Source organism: Podarcis muralis, chromosome 2 (assembly GCF_964188315.1).
Source record: "Podarcis muralis chromosome 2, rPodMur119.hap1.1, whole genome shotgun sequence".
Lineage (NCBI taxonomy): Eukaryota > Metazoa > Chordata > Lepidosauria > Squamata > Lacertidae > Podarcis > Podarcis muralis.
The window spans coordinates 73,985,491-74,013,306 of record NC_135656.1 but is presented as its reverse complement, the minus strand read 5'-3'; the positions used below and the strand labels follow the sequence as shown (position 1 = coordinate 74,013,306).

General features: G+C 42.7%; 1 protein-coding gene across 1 annotated transcript; it reads left to right on the top strand.

Annotated features, from left to right (window-relative positions):
- Positions 1-9,244: 9,244 nt before the first annotated feature.
- On the top strand, positions 9,245-25,333 carry PPM1M (protein phosphatase, Mg2+/Mn2+ dependent 1M). Its single transcript, XM_028718752.2, has 10 exons — positions 9,245-9,522; positions 16,137-16,260; positions 18,008-18,262; positions 18,960-19,072; positions 19,920-20,004; positions 20,556-20,674; positions 21,925-21,988; positions 22,516-22,623; positions 23,200-23,348; positions 24,584-25,333. The coding sequence occupies exons 1-10, from the start codon at positions 9,278-9,280 to the stop codon at positions 24,747-24,749; spliced, it is 1,428 nt and encodes a 475-aa protein (XP_028574585.2). The 5' UTR covers positions 9,245-9,277; the 3' UTR covers positions 24,750-25,333.
- The last annotated feature ends 2,483 nt before the right edge of the window (positions 25,334-27,816 follow it).

Below are 27,816 nucleotides of genomic sequence, written 5' to 3'. Positions count from 1 at the left end.
TTTCAGATATGTGTTTACTTACAAATACAGAGGAGGGTGGACTCGTACAGCAGGCAGTGCAACCTCTAATCCTGCGTCAGATTCTTCCAAAGGAATAGATAGCTGCAGCCCCCGAAAGGCTGAGCTCCAGCTCCATGAGTTAGCCTAGTCCCCTTTTAAGTCCTCTAAGCTAGTGGGCACCCCACAACTTGTACCAATACTTTGCATACTTTGAGTGTGCGAAAGAACACTTTCTTGGGTCCATCCTGAATCTTCCATTATTCAGCTTCATCAGCTGACCCCTGGTTTTAGTGACAGCAGAGAGGGAGAGAAATGTCTCTTTCTGCACATCATGCATAATTTGATATCATTAGTTCTTTGCCTTTTTGTTCTAAATATGCACCAGCCATGTGTGAATGCAAACACACACACACTGTCTGGCTGAAGACAGTGGTATCCCCAAGGCTGGAGATATATATATATATATATATATATATATATATATATATACACACACACACACACACACACACACACACACACACACACGAGTGATGCCAGGGCATCCTATTCTTCCTCAGGGCTCAGTTATGTTGGAGTGAAGGTACTATACAGTGGTATCTCGGGTTAAGTACTTAATTCATTCCGGAGGCCCGTATTTAACCTGAAACTGTTATTAACTTGAAGCACCACTTTAGCTAATGGGGCCTCCTGCTGCTGCTGCGCCGCCAGAGCACAATTTCTGTTCTCATCCTGAAGCAAAGTTCTTAACCCGAGGTACTATTTCTGGGTTAGCGGAGTCTGTAACCTGAAGCGTCTGTAACCCGAGGTACCACTGTATATGGTTTTATTTACACATATGTAAAACCTGAGCTCACAGTATTAACACTCCCCAAAGTCCAGCAGAGAGCAAGCATGTCTCTTTCTTGGACATCACAACTTTTGGATGTGTCTTTAAAAGCTCAACAATTTTCGTGGTTTCCTAAAAGAAAGCTAAACAATTTTGAGGTCTCCTGCTTTTTACTTTTTGAAATATGGCAACCCTATCCTAGGATGATGCGGCATCCAGCCAGGTGAGGTGAGGAAAGGCCCACTCATTTGTCTCTATGGCAACTTCTTTGGACCTGTAAATTGCAGTGCTTAACTGGCCAGCCGGAGCCATTAACTTAAAGGAACTGGTTTGGCTGGTTTCTTGTTGTAGATTCTACCCCACATACAGAGAATCACATGGAAGGGACCCAGGGTGTCATCCATACTGAGACCCCAAACTCATAACAATGTATATATGGTGATTAACAACAGTTAAGTTCTTTATTCAGTTCACAATAACAAAGGCAAGCCGGCCTTGTATCAGTGCAATGTATTTTTATCTTTTTTTCCTACTTAAATACACTTGGTTTCATCTCTACTCACACTTGCAACTTGCTCCCAATATTCCTCTTAACTGCAAATTTATGGGCATTATTTCTTATAATGAACAGCCAGGAAAGAGTGAGACAGCTGCACTGATCACGTTTAGCACATTTACTCACACTGTTATATCGCAGACACTGACTGGCAACACAAACATTGCCAGCCTCACTTCTTCAGCATCATTACCTGCCAGACTGATTAGCCCCTAAGTTGTGAACTAATTTGTGTTACTGTGAAGCTAAGGTTAAGATGAGCCTAGACCCTGCAACAAACCCAGATACAAGTTTCATCCTCATATCCACTCAGACAACTCTATTACAGCACTGAATAGCAATCACTGTCAGGGTGCCCATGAATCTCTAATGTGACATATGCTGCAGGTCAATCACAAGGTTAAAACATCAATCTTTATTTTTCAAATATAAATGGTCACACATCCAACATAAAAAACAGCAATGTTGAGGGCCAAATGAAATTTGATGAGGACCATCCAAAACCAGACACAGTGGTACCTCGGGTTAAGTACTTAATTTGTTCCGGAGGTCCGTTCTTAACCTGAAACTGTTCTTAACCTGAAGCACCACTTTAGCTAATGGGGCCTCCTGCTGCCGCCGCACCACCGGAGCACGATTTCTGTTCTCATCCTGAAGCAAAGTTCTTAACCTGAGGTACTATTTCTGGGTTAGCGGAGTCTGTAACCTGAAGCGTATGTAACCTGAAGTGTATGTAACCTGAGGTACCACTGTATGTGCTTATTTCTTTCCAGAAACTCACCCTGGAATAGTTTGGATTTGGGATGTGGCACTATGGGAGGGGCCTTAAATCCTACCATTGCAAGCCAGTTCCCAGATGCATATCACAATCCCCTCTGAGCTGTTATTACTCATAGAGGGCAAATCATATGAGCAGAAGACAAGTGCCCTGTGTAATAGTGACTATGGGGATCATCTGTACAGGCATGGGTGTAGCCACCCAGATCCACAAACATTATTGAAAAGCATTGAAAGTACTCAATTATTTGAGGCTCTGCCACCCCCACCCCCCACAGCAGAAGCCAGCCCCCCTGTAATGTCCTCTTCATAGGGTATTTTGATTTCCCAACTTTGATTTCCTAAAAGAAGCTCAACAACTCTGGCTGCCCCACCCCTCAACAAAAATCCTGGTTATGCCCATGTGTACATGGAGAAATAATTAAAGCTGCTTCGTTGGTGACGTGGCCCTGGTCCCAGCTGGGCTCCCCATGGCTTTTAGAAAATGGAAAAGATGTTGGGGAGCCAGTCAAGATCTCTCACGTCATGTTATGCAGGACCACCAGTTTGGCCTTAGGAACCAATGAGAGAGCATGAGCCGTCCGAGATCCACTTCAAAGTCATCACACTTCCCAGCATTGAAAAAAAATATTAAGGGAGATTTTTGGTGTGAAATTGATTGATCAGCAGTTTTGATTCTATTAATGTAAGACCCAGTCAATCAAGACCATGGTGTTAAATTGGTATAGCAAAGCTAGGAAGATTATATTATTGCAGTTACTATTGTAAATGGCCACTGTGCTTACCTTGCAAAAAACTGAGGTGTGGATAGACAATTCAAGCCTCATAGACTTACTCCCAGATCTTTATTTTCTCTATATCCATGCTGAGATCTGCCACCTGAGGATAGCACTGTATTTACCTGATTGTCAAGGCTGAAGTCAGTTGCAGGTCAGCACAAAGAAACAGAATCAGTTGTCAGTGAAGTTAACTATTCAAGGAAACAGTAGGCAACTCAGCAACACTCCCCATTTGGTCTTGCACCTATAGAGTTGCTAGGATTGAAGGTCTCTGTCTACCATGACTTCTAAGAGTCTTCGTCTACCAGATGTTTCCCAAGTAGTCTCAAGCTGTGTCTGAGCACCTCCAGTCTCGGTTCTGTCCTCATTATCCTGTATGTTCTTGGAGACCAGTAGGGAAGGGAGCTGGTCACAGCCAGAGAGGGAGACTCCCAGGATACTTCAGCAGCCTCTTGACCCCACCTCCTCCTTCAGCCTTGGAGTCTGGTTCCTCTTGTTGACTAAACCCTGTTGTCCCTCCAGCACCTCTTTCCAATCTTCTCCCTCTGACCTCTTCTTGTTGTCCCTCCACCAATCCCCAGGCTCTGAGTCTGGGATTTCCCTTGAGGATTCATGGGCTGGCCCTTCCAGCCATTTCTCAGCTTCCAGCCAGTCCCTGACACTGATTGAGGTAAGCTCTATTCTAGTCTATGAAAACCTTTGCCACAAGGAATCTTTTCATTTCTAATGTGTGACAAGACACTCCTGTTTTGATGGCAATAGTCCAAAATGTCTTCTCTCTCATGATACAATTGGAGTGTTTATTTGCATTGCTTCAAAACCTATCAGCTTGAAGCATGTGAAAAGCGATTCATTCACAACAAAACAAAGACAGTGTGTGCATAGCTGCTTAAGTAGCTGAAGAAATCATGTGATAATGAACTGCTAAGATTCTGTGATGTTGACTTGGAGCAGCTGGCTGGAGAGAGGCTCTTGTTCCAGGAAGGTTATGGCAGCTTTTATTTTCATAAAGGGTGTAATCAGAAAGCAAAATTTACACAAACCAGAATGACCCACCTCTGCTTTCAGTTCCACATAATCAAACCTTCATAGCAAGAGGTGGGAGAATCTCAGGGGCAATCTAACCTTTGAAATACAAAAGCAAGCAATGTAATTCCTATGTGCTGTTAGCAGAAAAATCAACTTTTCCACCGCATCTCAATCCTCTGTAGAAATACAGTGAGGTTTATTGACTCTCATGTGCATAGGGTTGTGGTCTTGGTTTATTTCCCCCTGTTTATTTTTACTTTCTTCGTTGCCACTTTTGAGGCATAGTGTACTGGTGGTCAGTTTCACTTCCCAATTCTTTCTCTTCATAGTTATTTGGGGCTTGGAACATCTAGTACTGTCTGCCCCTGTTGGTTCTACAGAAGCAGAGACATACAGACAGTGACGAAGCTTCATGCTCTGGCACTGGGGGCGGGGGGGGGGAGAGAGCAGGCGGGGGGGCTGGTGCACGTCCTGGGGGGCGTGGCGCCCAGCCCGAGCGGGGGGGGGGCAGCCGCAATGTCACCCCACCGGGATCGGGCTGCCGGGGGCAGTGCGCTCCCCCTGCACTCCTCTTCCTCCGCCAGTACATACAGACTCAGAAAGATTGCGTAATGGATTGGACCAGGCAGTAATTTAAAGATTATGGAAGCTTTAGAATTGCACTGTTGTTGTTTTTTCATCTTGGCATTTGTGCACACATGAAGGAGGGTGAGTTTGTGCAGGTCCCTTCACTCTACTTGCTGCGCTGTCTCATTTAGGGATTACAGTGGTACCTCGGGTTAAGTACTTAATTCGTTCTGGAGGTCCGTTCTTAACCCGAAACTGTTCTTAACCTGAAGCACCACTTTAGCTAATGGGGCCTCCTGCTGCCGCGCCGCCACCACACGATTTCTGTCCTTATCCTGAAGCAAAGTTCTTAACCCGAGGTACTATTTCTGGGTTAGCGGAGTCTGTAACCTGAAGCGTATGTAACCCGAGGTACCACTGTAGATGGTGCTGCAGAATATATTGAAAACAAAGTAAAACTTTATTGTCCAATCCTCAAACGATAGGATGGAAGAACTCAGATTCCTCCTCTCAGGATGGGTGATTATTAGGGAAATAGGGGTGGTATGTGTGGGAGATGTGTAGGAGCAGCCAAACCTAACAAATGTGTATTATTGCTAGTTAGCATGTGAAAGGGCTAAGTCCACAGAACTGTATTGCTGATAGGCAGATACTCAGACTATAGAAATGCAATTGATAGAGAGAGCTCAATCATTCCTCCTCCTCTCCTGGAGAGAAATGATCATATAGTACTTCCTGTTCCTTCTTCCCTCCCCGCTCTTTCTTTCTTTTTCCTCTTTCTTCTCTCTTTCTTTGACCAACCATGAGGGCAGGTGTACCCTGTGCTTGCTCCAGCTTTAGGTACGTGCCTGAAAGTGGTTATACTGTGAATTTAAGTACCGTATTTTTCACTCTATAAGATACACTTTTTCCCTCCTAAAAAGTAAGGGGAAGTGTGTGTGCGTTTTATGGAGCGAATGCAGGCTTTGCACGGCTATCTGAGAAGCCAGAACAGCAAGAGGAATTGCTGTGCAGTGATCCCTCTTGCTGTTCTGGCTTCTGGGATTCAGAATATTTTTTTTCTTGTTTTCCTCCTCCAAAAACTAGGTGCATCTTATGGTCTGGTGCGTCTTATAGAGAGAAAAATATGGTATTTTGCCTGCACAGTTTTTACAGCTGTCATTGCTGTGAACAAATGAGTGATTTTAAAGTAAGTAAATCTTATTTTAAACTTACTTCCCAAGTTGTGGCCTGATTCTTCGTGAAGCGGGGTGAGCAAGGGAGAGCCAGTTTACTTCATAGCTGGGCTTGCTTAAAACAATATTTTACAGATTCTTGTTCCTATGCTTTTAATTTTTGCTGCCCACGGTGGGATTTTAAAACTATTCAGCCCACATATGTGGGAGCCTGGAGGGATAAATTGCAATTACCTACCTATTAAAACCCATCCCACAGTATGTGTGCAAGCGAAAGGTGTGGTGGGGAAGGAGAGGAGGAATAGTTCTGTTGCACTAGCAGGGGTCCTTGCGCTGGCTTCTGTGGGTGCAAATACATGGTTGATTCCAACTCATGGTCTTTAGAAGAGGCTCAGCTGATATGATTAAAATACAACTAGGAGGGTGATCTTTATTTACTGCTGTAGCAGGATTCCCCCCTCCCACTGCCACAATGAAGAGAGAAGAGCCCCATCTAACAAAGGAACATACTTTAGATAGTGCTTTAAATTTAAAATACATGAAACCAACTTCCATTGGTTACATCACAATACAGTGGGAAGATCTTCCAATTAAATCCACTCTGTGTTACCAGCATGTTTAGCTGTACACTTGCCCAAACAAAACCTTTTGCAAACTTTTGGTGTTGCTCTTTCTCCCTCTCCCAAACAAGATCCTATCAATGAGCATAACACTGTTATTTCATGCGCAAGTGCCTCTTCCAAAGATAAGAGGACCATGAGTGATTCAGAACATTTCTCTCATGTTCCCTTAATGCCTTGAAAACCAAGACTCCCTAACAACACAGCTTCAGGGTTTTAGAATGGTAAGGCAGGGGTTCTCTTTACAAGAGCAACCCTAAGCAGAAGCTGTAGGGCCAACTTATTTATTTGGCAACTGTGCTAGTTAATGTTTGTCAGAGGCCTTTTTGTTTGATATATTCATATTTAATGCTTTTAAAACATGTCTCCAACTCTCAAATTCTTTCATTATTAGTAAAGCTGTGTTTTTGAAGTTTTTGGCTTTCTGCAGGAGATTTAGCCTGGGAAGAGTTTGAGCTAACCACATTCCAGAGGTGGGAGGTGTGTAAGAGTTTATTTGAGAGAGGTTTTAGCTTACAGGAAGGGTGAAGAAAGGTGATGCCGGCAATCTGAATTCTTCTCTACTTTAAGAAAAGTTCCTATGCATGTGGAGAGACCAGTTTGGCTGTTTCTTAGTAAAGACTCAGGTTATTGAGCCTGGGCTTCCACAGTCACCACCCACCATGAACCACCATTCGCAGGATTGGCAACAACAGCAGCAGATGTGTTCTATCTTCATGAATATTCTCTTGCTTTTAAATGTGCATTTTATATTTGACTTCCTTTAGTCATGTTTTCTTTTGAAACGTTAAAGTATTTTTCCCCCCTGTTAACTTTGCTGCATTTAATGTGCATTCTGTACTTTACCTCTTTTCACAGAATCATAGATTTGCAGAGTTGGAAAAGACTCTGAGGGCCATCTAGTCCAACCCCCTACAATGCAGGAATCTCAGCTAGATCATACATGACAGATGGCCGCATCTATTCTTCAGACTGCATCAATTTAATGTTTTGCTTTGAAATCTTTTAGATAATATTTTAGTATCCTGTTAATGATATTGCTTTGGATGTACCTTCTTCTGTAATGTTTTATTCTGGATTGCTTTATGCCATGTTTTAATGTGGATAGTAAACCACTTTTGAGGTTTTTTTTAAAAAATGAAGCAGTATAGAAATGAAATAAAAATAAGAATAGAAATATCAAGATGATCAAAACCTGGATCAGGGCAGGGAAGAATGCTGTTTTCTCAAACCAATTGGCATTATGGATTCTATAGGGATGGCGACTTTTGTTTGCCAGGAAATGTGCATATATAAAAAAGTCTCCCATCAATGACAATTCAGAACCAATTCACAAGAAGAAATTCTGAAAATACTCAACAATAGACATTTCAAAAGTCAAAACTTGACCTCAGCACTTCAATCTCCTGCCTTACTTGTTTTTCCTATCTTTAGAAAACTCCCTAGCCAGGATCCTCTTTTTTGTGTATGTATTTTTCCTTTTCTTGGTGTGTGTGTGTGTTAGGGTTAGTTTGTTGTAGAGTAATTCCTTCATTCCAATTTCTGTTCCACTTTCCAGGTTTTCTCTTCACAACAGCAATAACATCCTAAGCTGTATAACATTTTATAAAATGATAAAGCTTTGAACTTGCATTTTTGGTCTAACCTGGTTGTTTATCCTGATATCCGTGCAATCCCCTTGCAGAGAAATCTCATTCTGAGCATTTAACACCAATCCTGGTCCACACTTTGAATACGGTGTACAGTTCCAGTTGCCTCACATCCAGAAGAATGTTGCAGAGCTGCAAAACACTCAAGAAAGGTCAACCACAGTGATCAGTAGCATGGAGCAACTCTCCAGCATGGAAAGGTTACAACTTTCTGAGCTTCTCACTTTACAGAAAAGGCAAATAAAAGGAGACATGATAAGAGATGTACAAAATGATGCAGAAAGCAGATAAAGCTTTTCTCCCTTTCACATAAGCACCTGTGGACATCCACAAAACACCGCACATAAACTATGGAATCTGCTCCCAAAGGAGGCACCGGTGGCTTTAAGAGAGGATGGGACAAGTTCAGGGAGCATAAGTCTTATCAGTGGGTACCAGCTCTGTTGGTGTTGTCCTGCCTCGCCTCTGAAAGCAAGCTGCTGGGTATCACTTTTTTTCCTGGGCTTCCCACAGGGTATGTGGTTTGGCTACTGTGAGAACAGGATGCTGGACTGGATGGGCCATTTCCCTGATCAAGCAGGTGTCTTAAAAAAAAAAAATCTCTACTTAAATGGTTTAAAGCAGTGGTTCCCAACCTTTTTTTGGCCATGCCCCACCTAAGCATCTCTAAAATCCTGACCCCCCCCCCCCATATACAGTGGTACCTCGGGTTAAGAACTTAATTCGTTCTGGAGGTCTGTTCTTAACCTGAAACTGTTTGTAACCTGAAGCACCACTTTAGCTAATGGGGCCTCCTGCTGCCGCTGCTGCATGATTTCTGTTCTCATCCTGAAGCAAAGTTCTTAACCCGAGGTAATATTTCTGGGTTAGCGGAGTCTGTAACCTGAAGCGTCTGTAACCCGAGGTACCACTGTAATTCTTATTCAAAAAGTGAACTCCTATTCAGGTGGAGGAAGCCTAAACTTGGTCGAATTGCCCCCCCCCTTAAAAATCAAACTGCCCCCCAGTGTGTGTGGGGTGCCCCATGTTGGAAGCCACCTGCTTAACAGCATAGCTCTGGGAGACAGAGAAAAGGAGGGAGAAAATAAAAACAAGGAAGTAGCAACCAAGGAAGGTGCGTGGCGCCTGGTGACACCCGGCGGAGCAGCGCCGCGCTGACTGGCTGCCGCGTGCTGGTGAGTCACGAGCGCGACGCCCATTGGCTGCGGGAACGACTCCCTGGGACTGGAGCAGCGCGGGGCTTCTCAGTTGGCTTCGGGAGAGGCGAGGGAGCGGATCTCTTGTCCCTTTCGCTTCATGTCTTCGGACTGGTTCAAGAGGCGCTTCTTGAGCGCGGCGAGCCGAGGGAAAGGCGCTCCTCAGCAGCAGCGGCCAACGGAGGAAGGAGACACACGGCCACAGCCGCAGCTCCCCCGCTTGCCGTACAGGCGGCCCAAACTCCTGCGCGGAGCTGCCTCGGCCGGGGAGAGGCAGCCTGGCAAGCGCCCCGTCGCCTGCCCGCCGCGAGACAAGCCCCTCCAGTGGAACGCGGGCTATGCAGAGTAAGTGGGCGGCCGGGGCGCATGACTTGGGGATACCTCTTGCAAAGCGGCGGCTTAAAAATAAACTTTAAACAAACAAACACCTCTTGAGGACTACCATGCCAAATCGGCAGCAGCTGGAGGTTAAGCCTAGAGGGGTGCAAAAGCAGCCAGCAGCCCCGTAGAGCTTAAAAAGCCGGGACTTAAAAAAAAAATATGGCACGATAATCCTGCTTGCCTGTTTAGTGCATTTATTTTTCACGCACACGTGTGCAGACGCCCCTGTTGGCTGAGAGTGAGACCTGGCCCGCACATTTCTGTTTGTCCCTGTAGTATCAAGGAGATCGAGAAATCTGATGCTGTTTTGAAAATTTAAAATGTTTTTTTCCTAGTCTTACATCTGGGTTCCCTGATTCAAGTCCCTCTCTCACTATTTTGCCACGACTCACTGTTAGTGATGGGCTGGACCACTTTGGTTAAATCATAATTTTGTAGCCTTTGTTCTGGGCAATATTGTAAGGTTATTACAAGTTACAATAATGCACAGTCTGTAAGGTGGGTACAGATAGCAACCACCTCAGCATAACCTGCATGTTCCTGGCTGTAAGTGGTACAGCAAGAGATTGTAAACCACAATGGTGCAATGTGGGGCTGCTTTGAATTGCTTGATTTTCTACCAAAGAGAACATTTGTACTTTTAATAGTTGCATGGCAAGGAAATGTGTGGCAAGACTGGTTTCTCCTGACACAGTGGTGCTTTGACGACAGCAGCATCCATCCTGTCGCACAGAAGGGATAGAAGGGGGAGGCAAGTGAGAAATAAGCAATTTGCTCCCCCCTTCTTGTACCAATGTAGTAATACCACAGACCATGATAAGGGAGTAACAACCTAAATGGTGTGACTTAGTGCCTACAAGCATCCTCCTTATTTTAATGCTTTGACTTTGTGGGCAGGATTCTGCTGAAGTGAAGCACCTGAAGTCCTACTGAGTTCAGCTGAAGGGATTTAACTCCCCAGTAAAATCAGTGGAACATACATGTGCTTAACTTTGGCTAAATTGACCTCTGTGCTTTAGGATGAAATTTGTCCTTGGCCCTGACTCAGTCTCTGTACTTATACAGTCCATTCTAGAACTTCTGGCAAACTTAGAGGTGTGACTGCGAAGTGCTTTTAATGCAGTGTTTGCATATTACAGGTGAGAGAGGAACAGTACTAGTAAGGAGCATTCATGCTAGTAGCTGTGACAGCACAACATCACGTTGGGCCCGCCCTCACTTAAAATATAGTGTACCCACCTCACAGAATACCCAATTCCATGAATCCCTACAAACTACCCCAGATTATCTTGTGGGGGACTTGTGGGAGGGAAAACTTAATAATTTGGAGTCTCAGGCAGGATTTGATCAAATAAACAATAAAGATTTTATTAAACAAAGGAAGTTTATGACACAAGTGGGTAAAACATAGGATACTTCAAAATATAATGCTACTTCACTTCAGTTCTTTTTCAGTTGTTGCACAGCTGTTGCCGCTTAATTCTTTGGTTCTTAAACAAAGTGGTACTTCCTGTCACTTACACACCCCTTAGACAACCCTACTCCTGAGGTACTCCAAGTAACAGACCCAAGGGATCACCACGCCCCTCTTAACTGGTTTTGGAGTCTTCTCTTTTTGTAGAAGAATCTCTCCCCTCCTGACTGGAATGAGACCTAAGTAGACTGTATCTTTCCAGCTTCTACTTCTCCTGGCTCAGCCTCCCAGTTAATTCCTGGCCTCTTTCAGGACACACTGTGCTTCACACTAAGCTCAGAGATTCCTTTCTCTAGCTTGTGATATATTCCTCAGAGTGGATGTTTCTACCAAGAGCCAACTCTCTCCTCTCACTCCCTATTCTCCCAACCTACAAACTGTCTCTCAAAATCCTCTCCAGTGAAGATAGGTTTATGAAACCGATCCCCAATCATTTTCAATTATAAAGCAAAATTTTGAAGCACAGATGTTAGTATGGACTGCTGGTATATTTTCAAATATTGAATATCCATTCTTGCAGTAACGTGTTCATTGCATAAGAGATTATATTATTTTGTTCTTGAATATAAAATGCAAAGCAGTAATATTATAATGCAACAAATTATGACAAAACCAGAAGCATAGGGAAACACTCTTATTGAGGATAATTTTAATAATATTGTCTTGTACATAACCACTATTACTGAACAAAATATAAATGCATTTCTTTCTGCAACCCTTCTCTCAATTTTAATGCGGCTACAGCATAAGCTCAGAGACTCCTGGGCTGGTCAGACTGCAAGGCCTAACTAGGAGATGGAGGAGTTTAGTGAGCAAACCAACTGGGATCAATACATTAATAGTCATAGTTCTCTGGGCTGACTCACTTCCTGGATCTCTCCATCTCATACCCAGCTGAAATGGTCTTCCTTTTTTTGGGTGGGGGGTGGGCAGATTGGAAGATTGCAAGTGCAGTACTCGAAGAAAGGGGGTGGGGAGAGGTTTCCGTTGATGAAATATTGGGCATTGAATGTGCCGAAAGAGCGTACTCCCTGGCTTTTATGAAAAAGGTCAAATTCTTTACAGGGTTGCCAGATTCCAAGGACACTAATACCATCTTCTCCTGCTTGCTCATTGCAACACACCTGCCTTTAATTCAGGAATATTTGCTATGTAATAGCAGTAGTATATGGTGTGTTATTGTAAACTGCTCAGAGGTTGTTATTACTAATATTATATTTATCATATCATATATTATTATATTATATTATCACAGTGGTACCTCGGGATGCGAACGGGATCCATTTTGGAGCCCCGTTCGCATCCTGAATAGAATGTAAGATGCGATGGTGCGTGTGCGTGGGTCGCGTTTTGCCGCTTCCGCACATGACGTCATTTTGAGCATCTGCGCATGCACGAGCGGTGAAACCCGGAAGTAGCGCGCTCTGTTACTTCCGAGTTGCCGCAGAGCGCAACCCGAAAGCGCTCAACCTGAAGCACATTCAACCCAAGGTATGACTGTATATCATATCATATCATATTATTATACCTCCATTCCTCCAAAGAACCCAATAAATAAATAAGTAAATAAATGTTCAATTTTCCAAGAGTAAAGGAAATAAACAGCACAAATAAACACATGACTAATTAACTGCACCATGCACAGTGAACTGCTCAGTTGTGTATATTGTGCACTGCACTGGTCATGAGAGAACGCCAAACTATTGTGCATTCATGATGACGTGCACATCGTGTAATACGCTGCATATGATCTTCTCACCTTCTGAACATAATACTTCATGTTTTTGTATTTTAAGATTGTTAATGTTTTACTTCTAATGTACTTTAAATAAATCCTCATGCCCCTACCACCTGGTTGAGAAACACTGCTCTGCACATAGAAAAACACATTGAATTTGAGGTTGAAACTGAAACTGAGGCCATTGTATCAAGTGCCTCTTTTTTTCTTAATAATTTGTTTGCATAAAGCTACAGGAAATCTTACGTTCTCTGCCTGTTGAAATTATAAACCTGTCCTCAGACTGAACTCTTCAGATGAATTGCATTCTGTGGGGTCAACAAATCCTCAAGGGGGCGGGGGGGGGGGGGACCAAACACAGCAGGTTTTCTAACTCTATATGAACAAACACTTTCAGAAAATAAAGAAGCAACACCATGTGACTGACAAAAACTGCTTTCAGCATGAAAGAAAGAAGGCAAGTTGCTTATTTTGAGCTTACTGTAGTTGTAGGAATAGAAACAAGAGCTTCCTTGTTGCAGGAGCTGCCTCAGTGATATTGGACCAAAACAAATGAAAATGTCTTAGCCCACCCACCTCCTTAATGTGTTAGGGCCAGACAAATTTTTAGTTGTTTCTGCTGCTTTCCAGACAATTTGGGGAATTGCTATGCAGCGGGCAGGGAAAAGACTGTATTATTACTGTCAATCAATATGACTGGACTTCAGTGTGCCAGAAAATCTTTATTGACCTGGACAAAATAGGTAGCACTTAAAATACTACAAAAATGATATCTCTTCCCTATATGTTTAGGCCATATTAGCTCCTCCTGTTCACCAAGCTGTTGGGAGAGGATGTGCAGTGTTAGGTTTTATTCAACATATGCAGTGGATATGCGGGAGAGTGGCTCAGTTCTTGGAGGAAATATTTGGTGAAATAAAAGCAGTTCCTGGACAAAACACCTCTAAACATGCTCAGTCTTTTTGTGGGAATAAATTAAATATTCGAATCCCTATGGACCCATGTGTTTGGGTGAACAACAAAAAGAAATGGCTGGGTGCCTGGATTCAAAATGCGGGGTCAGCGCACAGAAAGCCCCCAGTAACAGAGTATTAAACTCATAAAAGTTGCACAGCAGTATAGCATTAGGAATATAGGTTGTTAAATCCTTTTATTAGCACGTAATAGCTGACCTCTTTCTATCCCTTTTGCAATGAGCAGACACAAACTGTTAAGTAAGTTTAAAATGTTTACTTACTGATAAAAGGTCTGCATTGTTTCATGCAGCAGCAAATATAATATATGCTAAATTGGGTGAAAAATGCAGTAAGATAGCTTCAGACACTTGCTCCACACTTAGAGCTAGCTTAAGCATGTCTGTTCTGGTTTATTACATGATGCTGAGAGAGAGAGAGAGAGAGAGAGAGAGAGAAAGGAAGGAAGTAGAAAGGCTTCACTTCCTCTGCAAGGAGAAAGGGCATGACCTAACTGAGTCTGTCTAGCAATATAACTCTGTGGTTCTTACCCCTTCATGCACCACTAGCAGCAGGCATAGTTATATTTGACTGTAATATATTTTTATGAAAAATAATGCTAACTTACAGTTCAGAGACCCTAACAAGTTCTCTTTTACTAGTGGGCAAACTCCTAATAATAAGATACTGGAAGAATTTGGAGGGTGCTTCTTTGATATCTGGTACACTAAAGTAAGCCAAAAAGCACTTGTGAAAAAAAATTACTAATAAAATTGGCACATGGTTTGATGCATAAAGAGTCCTTTGCAACTGATTAGTACATCTTTTTCCATAAGTTTATTGTATTAGCCAAAGGCCATGATACAGCTTTATTATGTACATGACCAAAAACGAAAACAGATTACTCCCATCACATTATAAAACTTTCTTAGCATAAAGCAGGCTTCCTCAAACTCGGCCCTCCAGATGTTTTGCGACTACAATTCCCATCATCCCTGACCACTGGTCCTGCTAGCTAGGGATCATGGGATTTGTAGGCCAAAAACATCTGGAGGGCTGAGTTTGAGGAAGCCTGGCATAAAGTTTCTATCACATTCCATACAAATGGTAGTCTGAGATAGGAATATTATATTATTTGGGTGTAATTTTGGATGCAGTGCTTAAACTAAACTTATTCTGGGCTAGGGTGAAATACTTTATTGTGTGTGTGTGTGTGTGTGTGTGTGTGTGTGTGTGTGATGTTAAAATAACATGTTGTAGGAATCTAATAAAATAAATCAATAAACTTAATGTTGAAACTATGTTGACCCACTGCTGCAAGAGCACGGCAAAATAGCAAGTCTTGCCTCTTGGTGTGGGTGAATGTTGAGTCAGTCAGTGGGGCAATATCTTTTGAAAGAGGACTCTTTTTGCTCAGAAAGAGGAAAGAACATTTAGACCGTCAGCCATTTCCTGTGCTAAGTCATTATCTCCGTAATGCAGAGGTTTTCAACCTTTTTGAGTCCACGGCTCCCTTGGCCAACTACATTTGCTCTGTGGCTCCTCTCTGGGGAAACACACTCCAAGCCTTGTGGAATGTTCCCTCAGGCTCCGCTCCCCTCTTCTGGGTAGCTTCCACCACTGCCCCTGGTCTCTGAGATGCCCCCCACCTCAAAGAGAGGTGTCTCCTCATGCCGCCCCGCAGGGGCTGGGAAGAGGATGCCCTCAGCCTTAGCAGCCTGATGGAGACATAGACATGAGAGGGAAGTAAAGAGGGACAGAGGCCAGTGTTGCTTGCGGCGCCCCTGACCATCATTCAAGGCACCCCAGGCCATAATGAATCGGACTAATGGGAATTCTGTGGCTAAATTATATTCTTGCGGTGCCCTGTGCTTGGAACAGCAGAAAGGTGAGAGGAAAGGCACCCAGTTCAGCACCCACAGAAAAAACGTGGAGCCCCTAGAATAAACGTAGAGGACCCAGAGTGTAAAGGGAGACCTGCTCCCTGCATAGCTGGGCTGCTGCCCCTTCTCCATAACCACGTGCAATATGCAGGTACGTATTTCCTATCACACCACTTCTCACTGTTTTCTTAAAGGCCTTATGGATGACTGTGGCACTTGCTTGCTCTAGGATTATGTTTGCTAGCCCTGAACTAAAGGCCTGCAGCTTGGATTTCTATAGATTCCCAGTCTTGGTGATTTGGGTGTACTCTCCTACTCACCAGTATCTTATAAGGTCTGATAAAACAGATTGCATCCTGCTTTTAGGCTCTAAGACTACTCAGCCTCTTGGCACCTGCAGGGTGTCATTTGAAACTCATTTGAAGTCAATTATGTCATCAACCATAAAATTGCTAGTTTTCAATTACATTGGACCTAATAAAATGGAATTGCTTCAGTTATTCTAGTGATTTTGTTTCTTGTGCCATCAGAACCATCAACGCAGAAAAATCAGAATTCAATGAAGACCAAGCAACATGCTGTCATATCTCTATCAGAAAGAGGGAACATGGCAAAGAAGAGGACCAGGAGTGGCTGATTCTATGCACTACTGAGGTGAGTTCAGAGGTAGTGTTTCCGTCTACAGCAGGGATTAATTAGAGCCAGGACTTACCAAGGCTCAGCCTATGGCAGAACCTGTTTTGATTCAGTTCTGAAACTTCATGAAGTCTATAGGTGAATGTCTCTGAACATATACAGAGTTCTTGAGTTTAATTGCTTGGCAGTTATATTTGTCCCCAACTTTGTAACATCTTGAGATGACTTACGAAGATTCCATATTCGGTATAGTGGCTGTCATGGACTGGCCGGAAACAGAGGAAAGGCGGGCAGCACCAACTGGGGAACCCAGTTGGGAAGAAGGCTCAGAACCCAGGGATGGGTGGTGGGACGACAATGAGTGGTCAGAGGGAGAAGATTGGGAGGAGGAGGTGTCAGAAGCTGAAGAGGCAACAGCGTTTAGTGAGCAGGAAGAGGCTGTGGCAGAGAGCAGTTCCATAGTGGCCAACTTGCTAATTTAACTACTGTCAGAGAATTGAAACAGGACATACATAATCATTATATCTAGTAAGATATTTTGAGTGATTACAGAATGCTATATTCACATCCAGTCAGATGTCATGGTAGGCATTCTTACATTGTGGAAAATGGAGGTTGTGTCATTTATTTGCATTGATCAGAGATAAAGGTCACGATGACAACGTATTTCTTCTTTTCCTCTTTGGACTGCAGATCTTTTCACAATTCACAGGCAGAGAGGTGCCAGGTTCAGTACCCATTAAAAGTGGCAGCTATGTCTATCTAGCACCTAACTTTGTCTTAAGTGGCTTTTGCTAACTGTTTTGCTCTCACCAGTATGACATTCTCTCCCATTTATAACTATCTGGCTTCCATTCAGTCGGCTAATTATTTCTGGACCATAGTCATGTGGGGTCAATATGAGTGAAGCACAAGTATTTCTAAACAATTAGGGCTTCTTCCTATTCCTCTTGCGGCATACGCTGAATGGCTTGGTTTGTTCTTCAATTCCTCATTCAACATTCTGAGAATCCCATGAAAGGCATGAGCTGCGGGTTTGAATCTGCCTGGCAAATCCATTTAGATAAAGGAAACAACAACAAAGCTCAGAGTAAAACTTGGACTATAGAGGAAGTTTGTACGTCAGAGAGTGGGCAGCTGATGCCCTTGTGGAACTAGCAGATTCTATGGTACACTTTGGAGTACAGTGGTACCTTGGGTTACAGACACTTCAGGTTACAGACTCTGCTAACCCAGAAATAGTACCTCGGGTTAAGAACTTTGCTTCAGGGTGAGAACAGAAATCGCACAGCGGTGGCAGCGGGAGGCCCCATTAGCTAAAGTGGTACCTTAGGTTGAGAACAGTTTGAGGTTAAGAACGGACCTCCAGAACGAATTAAGTTCTTAACCCGAGGTACCACTGTATAATTGTGGCTTACAGCAAAAGAGGAAATGCTTGCTCTTGTGTGAATGAATTTGTATCCAAAGATCCCAACAAGCAGATGTGAGGATTGTGTTTTAGAATGTTTTAATAATAATATGAATTGATTCCTGAAACACACACCTGTCTGCTTCAGTTTTCAGACTATAGAGTGGTTTATAATTCTAATCCTCACAACAACACTGAAGCAGGTGAGTGAGAATTGTGAGTGTGGCTCCCACATACAAAGCAAACAAACAGCACATACAAAGCAAGCATGCAGCCTGCTGCACCCCCAGATGTTCTGGCAACAGCATGAAAGAGTGTACTAAATGATGGTAAAAGTCTCAATGCTTTGACTTTCAGTATCTGACTGGCCACTACTGGGCACTGTTTGATGGTCATGGTGGACCAGAAGCATCTATCTTGGCCTCCAACTACTTGCACTGTTGCATCAAGCAGAAATTGGAGGATGTGGTGGAAGGCATCACTCAAGACCGTCCCCCGATGCACCTCAGTGGGCAGTGCGTTTGCCAAAGTGACCCACAGTTCGTGGAAGAAAAACAAATTCGGCAGGAGGATGTGGTAATTGGAGCACTGGAGAAGGCCTTCCAGGAATGTGTGAGTGACCTTGTTTCCCCCTTTCTTGTCTCTCAGAGGGTTAAGGCTCCTTATGTCACAGATGGCCGTTGGTGCAAATCTTGCTCAAGATCCTGTTGTTTTCACAGCCAGGCAAACCAGCTGCCTCAGCCCTTGGAAGTTTCTGCTGATGAGGCTGTTTATTCCATGACTCATTGTCAAATGTTGTGCCGATGCAGACTTAGTACCCTATGCATTTCTGCTTGGTATATAAAGTTTACTATGACATATCTGTTCCCATGTAAGCTGCCAATTCACAAGAAACGTTTGCTGCATGATCATGTACAGTGGTACCTCAGGTTACATACGCTTCAGGTTACAGACTCCGCTAACCCAGAAATAGTGCTTCAGGTTAAGAACTTTGCTTCAGGATGAGAGCAGAAATCGTGCTCCGGTGGCACGGCAGCAGCGGGAGGCCCCATTAGCTAAAGTGGTGCTTCAGGTTAAGAACAGTTTCAGGTTAAGAACGGACCTCCAGAACGAATTAAGTACTTATCCCGAGGTACCACTGTATGTGAAAACATATTCGCACGAAAAGAAAGTGGCATGTGTTTGTTTGAACTGACTTGAGTGTCCAGATGATTAAGTTATCTAACAGTGGTCTTAAAGTTAGATTTCAGACTTTGCTGAGAAATACGGCACCTGCTTTGCATCATCAGATTATGTTTTTCCCCAACAGGATGATGTAATTGGTCAAGAGATGGAAGCTACTGGCCAATCAGGAGGTTGTACTGCACTAGCTGCACTTTACTTGCAGGGAAGGCTCTATGTGGCAAACGCAGGTGACAGCAGGTGAGTTCACATCCAAATGCAACCTAGGATGAGACCCAACATTGTCCTTTTAGCCTAGTTATATAGCAGGATTCTTCATGTCTCTTGAGTAAGAAAGATACTCAGTTAATGTTAATGTTTTCTCTGTTTAACAAAATTAGATGTTTTGTTAAGTGTTGAATATATTACATTAAGCATGCTTGTTAAAATCGGAAAAAAAGCAGCTGCTGGAGGCCTTAATCAGGGTCAGGAATGGTGTTTAACTCTTTCCTCCCTACATCAGCTTCCTAATGAAAATCCCTTCCCTGTTTCCTGTTTGAACCTTTGCGTGGAAACAGGTGTGTGTGTGTTTTGCGTTGATTTTCAATGGTAAACTGGTGTAGTGAGAAAAGGGTTAAATCTCTCCTCCCAGAATTTAGAAGTCCTGATCTGAATGGAGGTCCTGTGTGGCTGTTTTTCCTTGGAAAAATATAAAGATGCTGTGAGCATGCTTTTTGTTCTGAACCTAAATTGAAATTTCACTTTTTGCCTTCAGGAGCAGAGTGTTGGGACAGCTGACAGCTGTCTTATGGATTAACTTCTTGCCACTCTTCAGGCATAGCTTGTGGAGAAATAGTCTCTTTGTTGTATTATTTTGAATATTGATGAAAGGTGTTTCAAATGTATACTTGTAGGGTGGTGGCATACACATCTTGAATTCTTGGGCTGGCCCAAAAAGGATCTTCTTCCCCACCTCCTGTCTTACTAAAGAAGCTGGTTGTATAGCAACAATCACATACATCTGTCAACTTATTCCTATGTCTGAAAAAGGTAATGAGAGAAATCCACTTGAAAGAGTTAACCTCAGTTTTTATATTATTTTATTTAGGGCACTCCTTGTTCGAAAACAAAGCATTGTCCCCCTGAGTACTGAATTCACTCCAGAAACAGAGAGGCAGAGAATCCAACACCTGGTAAGAAAAACACACACCTTTCTGCATATTCTCTAATGGCAACATGTCTGTCTTGCACTACCCATCTCTCATGAGTGGTAGGGTCATTCTGAACAGCAGAGTAGATTCATTCTGAGATATCACTACTACTCTTGCTTTGTGTTGCACTGAAGTGGTATGAAGTACTAAGTATAGCCTTATATAGAATAGATCTATAATCTGCCATTCAGAATAATGTTAATTAGACTGCACAAACAGTGGTGATTTACCAGACCTTTATTCATATCCAGTGAGGAGCAATTTCTGTAAGGAAACAGGTTTCCCTGCAAATATCATTCCTGTTGCTTTTATGGTTTTGGGACCCTAGTTTTAATTTTGAAATTAGAATATTCTACCAGTGATTTAAGGATTTTTATTCCCATTCTCCATAGAAATAGAGTATTATGCCACTGATAATTAGGGACTTAGCAATGGCAGAATACGCAACACAGGTTTTCCCACTTTCTCTCCCATATTCCCCTGAAAATGATGCTTCCATTTTAAGTATTTTTGAATGTTCTTTTTCTTCTCAGGCTTTCATGTACCCAGAGCTTCTGGCAGATGAATTCATACGGTTTGAGTTTCCAAGGAGATTGAGAGGAGATGATGTGGGCCAGAAGGTCCTGTATCGAGATTACTCAATGGAAGGCTGGTGAGTCACTCAAGCCTCTCTTGGCTTGGATAAGAGGATGCCCTGGATGAGCAGTGTTTGTGTGGTGGAATTGGGTTGGAAAGGACATTGGAGGCCATCACTCTGCTCAATGCAGGATGCTCCTGTAACACCTGACAGCCACCCAGCCCCTGCTTAAATGCATCTACAATCTCCCAAGGCAATCTGTTTTGCTGTCAAACAGCTCTAGTTGTTAGGAAGATTGTTCTAGTCTTTAGCTGAAAATCTGCTTCCTTGCTGTTTACACTCTCTAGTCCTACACTTAATCTACATTTGCCCTTTGGAGCAGCAAAGTACCAGCCACCGTTTTCTGCATGGCAGCCCTTCATCTCTCTCTCCCCTTATTGGTCTCTAGTTGCCTATCTGCTTCAGCCACGCTATTTTCTTAACCTGGCAGCAGGATGGCTTACATCAGGCACAGGCAAACTCGGCCCTCCAGATGTTTTGGGACTACATTTCCCATCATCCCTGACCACTGGTCCTGTTAGCTAGGGATCATGGGAGTTGTAGTCCCAAAACATCTGGAGGGTCAAGTATGCCTATGCCTGGCTTACATTTTAGGAGGGAAAGGTGTTTGGCTTTCAAGAGGAGACAACATCAGATTCTGAGATACAGTGGTTGTCTCACTGCTCTGGTCTCTCAATCCCTCAAAGGATTGAAGAAAAGCCCCCCTGTCAGCCTAAGCTTGCTCCCAAGAACCCATCAGTAATGTGCAGCTGTTTTTTTAACATAAATGTGAGATGGAAGCAGCTCAATAATGGTGTTAATTAATGGTAGTCTGGCTTCTGGTTAGAGTATGGGGCTGATAATGCCAGGGTCGCAGGTTTGATCTCTGTATGGGACAACTGCATTATCTCTGCATTGCAGAGGGTTGGACTAGATGAGCCCTTCCAATGCTGCAGTTCTGTGCTTTCTGGAGATCTGAGCTGCAATTCTGAATCCACCCACCTGTTAGGCCTGTGCTCTGAAATGGCTTTGGGATTGACGTCACTGATTACTTTCTTAGCTGTGCTACAGGCTTCACGTACAACCTTGCGAACCTCCTTGTGTAACGGAGTACAGCAGTTAGTAGAAAAGTTAAAATGTCTGCATTAAAGGGACATTTATATACAAAGACTGCAGCCACGGAGTAATATGTTTTACATTTAGTACGTTTTAACGTGTTTATCTTCATATTGGATTGTGGCTATGCTATGACAGAAGGACTGCAAAAATGACCTTTCTCGTTTCAGGGGATACAAGACGGTAGCAAAAGATGACCTCAAGTATCCTCTTATCCATGGACATGGAAAACAGGTGTGCCTGCAGGGCCCTTGCAAGCAAAAAAAAGGGGGGGGCGGGAAGAGCCAGTGCGTCCTTTCTATACTGTTTTTTATGCATGCATACATACATACATAAATTTTAGTTGTATGCTGCCTTTCCATAGCTGGAACCATGCTCAACATGTAAAATATTGCACAGCTGCATACATACCAACAGTGTGGAGCCACCTTGTTAGTGGTGCCTCCACTATGAAACTTCCCCTTGTCAGCTTACATGTTGTCAAGTATGATTATCTTTAGGGACCAGATAAAAACAAAATTGCATTCCCAAGCTCTTGATGCTTAATGGCTTTTATGTGGCTCTTGAGAAATGTGCTGCTGCTGGAAACATTGCGGTTTTTTTAGATTTAATTACATTGTTCTTTGTGTTTAAACGTGTATGGTGATCTGTTGTGAATATTACATTGAAAAGATGAATGTTTTAAATAACTTCTACTTGAAATTACCACTGGCTCTATGCTTGTGACTCTCTTCCACTCCTTGTTGCCTCATCCTTTTTAGGCTCGCTTGCTAGGCACCCTGGCTGTTTCACGAGGCCTGGGAGATCATCAGTTGAGAGTTATTGAAACAGACGTTGAAATCAAGCCTTTCCTGTCCTGCATTCCAAAGGTAGGAGATTGATAGGACACACGAAGTCTTTTCAGCCATGGGTTTACCATTGTAGTTCAGCTTCCTTCCCCTTTCTGGGTCCTCTGAATATCTTCAGGGAAAGATAATACAGCTTTGTCACTATTTCTAGTATATTTTTTTAAAAAACCACCCCAAAAAACGTAGGTCCATATAATGCTGCAGCCCTAAACAGAATGGGTAGCTCGTCATTAGGAACCCAATTAGACATGCATGTGTATACTGACTTTGAGGGTCTACTGATGTGTTTGTCAACAGGGGAGAGCTATTGCCTCCATACTATGCATCTAAGTTTCTCAGGAACATCAGGCTCCCCCCATTAGAAAAAAAATAATGCTGTGCTAGAAGATAGCCTTTGGTCCCATCTAGCAGGCCTTGTCTTGTATGCCCTTATTATAGTGGCATGTATTTAAAGCATGCGTGGCAGAGCCATGGCCATGCACAAGTTGCTGGACTCCAGGCTCTTCATTTAAACCATTCTCTAGGGAGACTGTGAACATCCAGCTGTTTGGGGATAGCAGTTAAGAAAGCTTGCATCTTTTCGTCAATTCTGACTAGGTTGAAGTATTAGACTTTGCCAAACAAAACATCAAGGAAGGCGATGTCCTCATCATGGCAACTGATGGCCTTTGGGATGTTATGTCCAATGACGACGTGGCTCATATTGTCAGGAATTTTGTCCAGGAGAACACATCTGACCCATACAGGTATGTTAGCAGTTTTAGCCAATATGGAAGCCACGAGTCTTGATTTCTTAACACACATTCTTTGCATTGACAATACCAATTTTGTAGGTGCCTTGACAAACTTAAAATATTTGAGGAGCTTTTGTGCTAAAAATTGGGGAATGAAACACACTGGAAAATATTTGAATATGCACACCTCTGCTTTTGCTTATGTTGACATGTGTTCTGGCACAGCAGTGGTAGGGAAATAGCAGTCCGTGGGCCAGATCTGTCCCACAAAGCCTCTTTTCTCAAGCTCCTCCTACCAGGAACTGCAGTCAGCTGTGTGATGAAAAGATGTGGGGAGCATAGAGAAACCTCCCCACAATCTTCCTCATCGCTCAGCTGTTCAGGAAATAGCTGCATGAGAATGAAGCAGTGGCTAGCTCATCTTTGCACACTGAAAAATGAAGTCTCTGTGAGGTGTATGTTCTATGTGTATAAGAGACCATGTGGGTGCCTCTACCCAACCCCCCAGGCATGTTTACTGTGAGGGAGTTTTTTTTCTCAGGCTGAGTTATCTTGATCACCTATACAGTTGTGCCCTGGTTTTCAAACAGCTCCAGAACGTTTTGGTTCCCGAACGTTGCAAACCCGGAAGTGACTGTTCCGGTTTGTGAACTATTTTTGGAAGCTGAACGTCCTGCTTCCTGCAGCCAATCAGAAGCAGAGGTTTGGTTTTCAAACATTTTGAACATTTTCCATACTTAATGAAGTTCTCTGTAACTGATACTGATGTACAGAGAAGCATTTTAAGCAGAGGTAAAGGCAACAAGAAGCTAACCTGTGTGGTCTTAAATCTTCAAAATTGTTAGGAATTGCTGGTGGGCAGACAAGTGTTGTACTCCTGTCTGGCTTGTAGCCTTCCCAGTCATTTGGTTGGACACTGAGAGAACAAGATGCTGGACTAGATGGGCCACTAGCCTGAACCAACACCTTTTTCTTATCTTCTTAGAGTTACTCTGACAAAATTCTATTCCTTTTACATTTAGCTGAGATTGCTTTGCTAGAGAATTAGTTTACCAGAGCTGTTGGCAGTACTCAAGACTCAAATTGGGTGCTGAAGCGGTTTGCTTCCACTGTGGTGTGTGGGCAGCAGTACCAGAACAGTAAACCAAACTCTCAGTGCCTTAAGTACTGTAGTTCATCCTTCACCTGTCTTTAGCATTGGTAATCACTGCTTTGGGAGATAACAAAGTAATTGTTTGTTTCTATAGGTTTACAGAACTAGCCAAGTGCCTGGTGCAGAAAGCAAGGGGAAAGAAGGATGGATACTACTGGACTATGGGCAGTAACAGGCCTGCTTCTTATGATGACATTTCTGTGTTTGCGATTCCACTGTACAACAGTGGAATGGCAAACACAGTTCTGAACACCCCATGACTACTGAGCAAGTTAATTATGGTATGATGGTATTATTGCTATTAGTGACACCATTTCCAGCTGCTGTGTGGAAAAACAACAACTTTTCACTGTCATTGGAAAGCAAATGCAGAAAACGCAACTTGTACAGTTTTGGTGTCATTCCCTTGGGGCAGCTGTAAAGTCCCACTTCCTTAAAGAAGCTTTTCTAACTCAGTAAGTGGAGCAAGATGGAAGCTTCCCTCTGGACTTTCTTTTGCAATAGCATTAGTATCAAAGAAATGGCCTGCTGCCACTAATGTGAACTTAATCCATTTTATTCTTAAATGGGATTTTAGCAGCAACTTTGTATATCTTACAAAATGTACCAAGCTAAACAGCTTCTATCATGGCTCACAGAAGTTACAGCAAGATGTTAAGCTACATCAATACACTGAAAACATGACCACAAACCACTAACTGAAAGTCCCAGTGCTTTTCATGCAATAATTCTGTACAGGGGTTTGCCCAGTCTTTTAATGGAATCTGTATTAAATACAGTGTTTACCAAGTTTCGCCTCAAAACTTCAAGCTGAAGCTGAGGTACTGGTACGTGGTGAGCACTTTTTTTATAAAAAAAAATTGTTTTTAGGTCAGACAAGCTTGTATTTTGTTTATAATTTTGTATATTGTTGTGACTTAAACATGGTTATTTTTAAATGCAATAAAACATCTAGTTTTTATTTTAAAATAAATGGTACAACTTTATTCAAGTTGACAGATATACCCTGCAGTAAAACTCAGCATAAAAAACACCAAATTGAGAATCCATCTAACTGCATAATGTATTTAATTATTTCTGTTTTAACAAAGAGATAAACAGAATCAGCTGGCCTTTCTCATAAGATAGTCTCATACGATTGCATCCTGCTTTTTCCATTGGTGGTAAATGGATTTTCCATCAGAAACTTTAATATGTTTTGAGTATGAAACGGCCCTAGCTAACATGGGGTGGGGCTGCTATGGTAATGTGCAACATCCTGACTATGCCTCAGAACAATTCTTCATTGCACATCCATCTCAATGCAAACCCAAGCCAGATAGGTTAACCCAGGGGTTGTCAACCTGGTCCCTACTGCTCGCTAGTGGGCGTTTCAGGATTCTAGGGTGGTAGGCGGTTCTACAGCACAAGCTGAATCCTCCTTCCATCAAGCAAGATGCATCAGTGGGCAGTAGGTATAAAAAGCTTGACTACCCTCAGGTTAACTAAAGCATATTGCTACCTCCCCTCTTACCAGCATACCTAGAAGACAGAACATTATTTTAAAAATAACAAACCATCAATATGGGCCAATGAGGATTCAAACTACTCAGTAGCTTCTAAAACCCTACAATTTTGAGTGCCATTTAGAAAAGGAAAACTGAAGGGGGCAGAAGGAGATGATCACAGTCTTGTCTGCTACAGGTACAATAGTTTCTCTTCAAACAGCATACATGGTTTAACAGTAAAATCAACCTACAATATATTTTTGTACAAACACTGTATTTAGCATTTCATGACAACTTTACACACATTCTGTTCCTTGTTAGACAAGCCAGTCAGGTTTTAATGGGATTTGTTTCTGCATGAGACTGCAGCCTTAGCTCACATACCCAGTGAAGTTCAATCTTTGATTAAAACTATCATTCCTAATGCATCCTCATTTATCTCTTTTGAAATGGGCAATACTCTATAGAGCTATGAAGCTGAGAGTTAAAAGTGAGTAAGTTGTAAGCACCAAGACAGTAGCTTGCATATGGAACCACTTTTGCTTCAGACTTAACAGATATTTTAAAAAAATGAGTCCAGATGGAAGAGTAAGCAAACAGGCATGCGTATTATTAAAGCTGAACACGTTGTCTACCATACACCTACATGCTATAAAAGTCTAAAACCAAACATGTATTTTTATAGAATAGAAGCAGAAACAAATTACCCAAGTTTTTGCCCAGAATTGTTTGACCAACAGTGTTCCCTTTTCTCTAATAGACTATCTGCAAACAGGTGGGGAAAGCTTTTTCAGTCCACGGGCCACATTCACTCATGGGGTTTTAAATAGGTCAGAGCAGCAGTTGTGACTCTTCCCTTTATATATTATTCTACATTGCAGTCAGGTTTTTATTAGCTGCACAACCCTCAGTCTTCCATCTAGGCAAGACAGATCAAGAACACATTGCAGGCAGACAAAATCACTTGGGGAAATGGTGGGGGCTGGACTCTAGTGAAGTTGTGTGAACTAGAAGGCCACATTTGGTCACCCAGGGATAAGGTTCCCCCTCCTTGCTGTAAAACATTTAGGGCCAATAAACCTATGTTTAAAAAAAAAATGTTAAGAGGTTTGAGGGTCACTTTCAAAGCTGAACAGGCCTTAGAATCTTACCTGCTGGCAGTGTAGTAGATTTCATAATATGTTTATCTATCTTAACATCTAGCAACTGCTTCAGAAGATGCGTCTATTTTAGCTTCGGTAACTCTGGAAAAATTGATGACTTGCACACTTTGTTGGAAGGATACAGTATGTTCAAGAGTGAAGAAATACTGTAGCCAGGAAACATCCATTACATACATGGTGGGAACGCTACGTGGCAAAGTTAATAGAGGACAGCAGTGCTCCTTTTGTCTAATACTGCAATTTATTCTTGACTTTAACGTATCTGTAAAGTCTGCAAATACAGGTTTACAAAATGCAACATGTAACTTAGGATACATAATACAGTTAACAAATATGAGTTCATTTGCAAACAGTGCTTTTCTTAAAAAAATGGTTTGATCAAAACTAGCTCCCGGCAAAAGTAAACGCAGTACGAAGTACACATACACTCCACTGCCTACTGAGAACCAGCTTCAGTAGAGTAGCAGCTTACTCAAGGTAAAAAGTAAAGCACTCATTGACTTCTCTTTTTGTAGCAGAGTGGGCAAGATTTTACGATTTAAAAAATTAACTGAACTGCTCGTAGAAAAGAACATGCAGCTCAGTGCAGCACCATGCCAATGAACATAATTGATGTAATAGTGCTGCCCCTGGGTCTCAACACTGCATTTGACAGTCCTGCTAGTGCTGCCATGCTG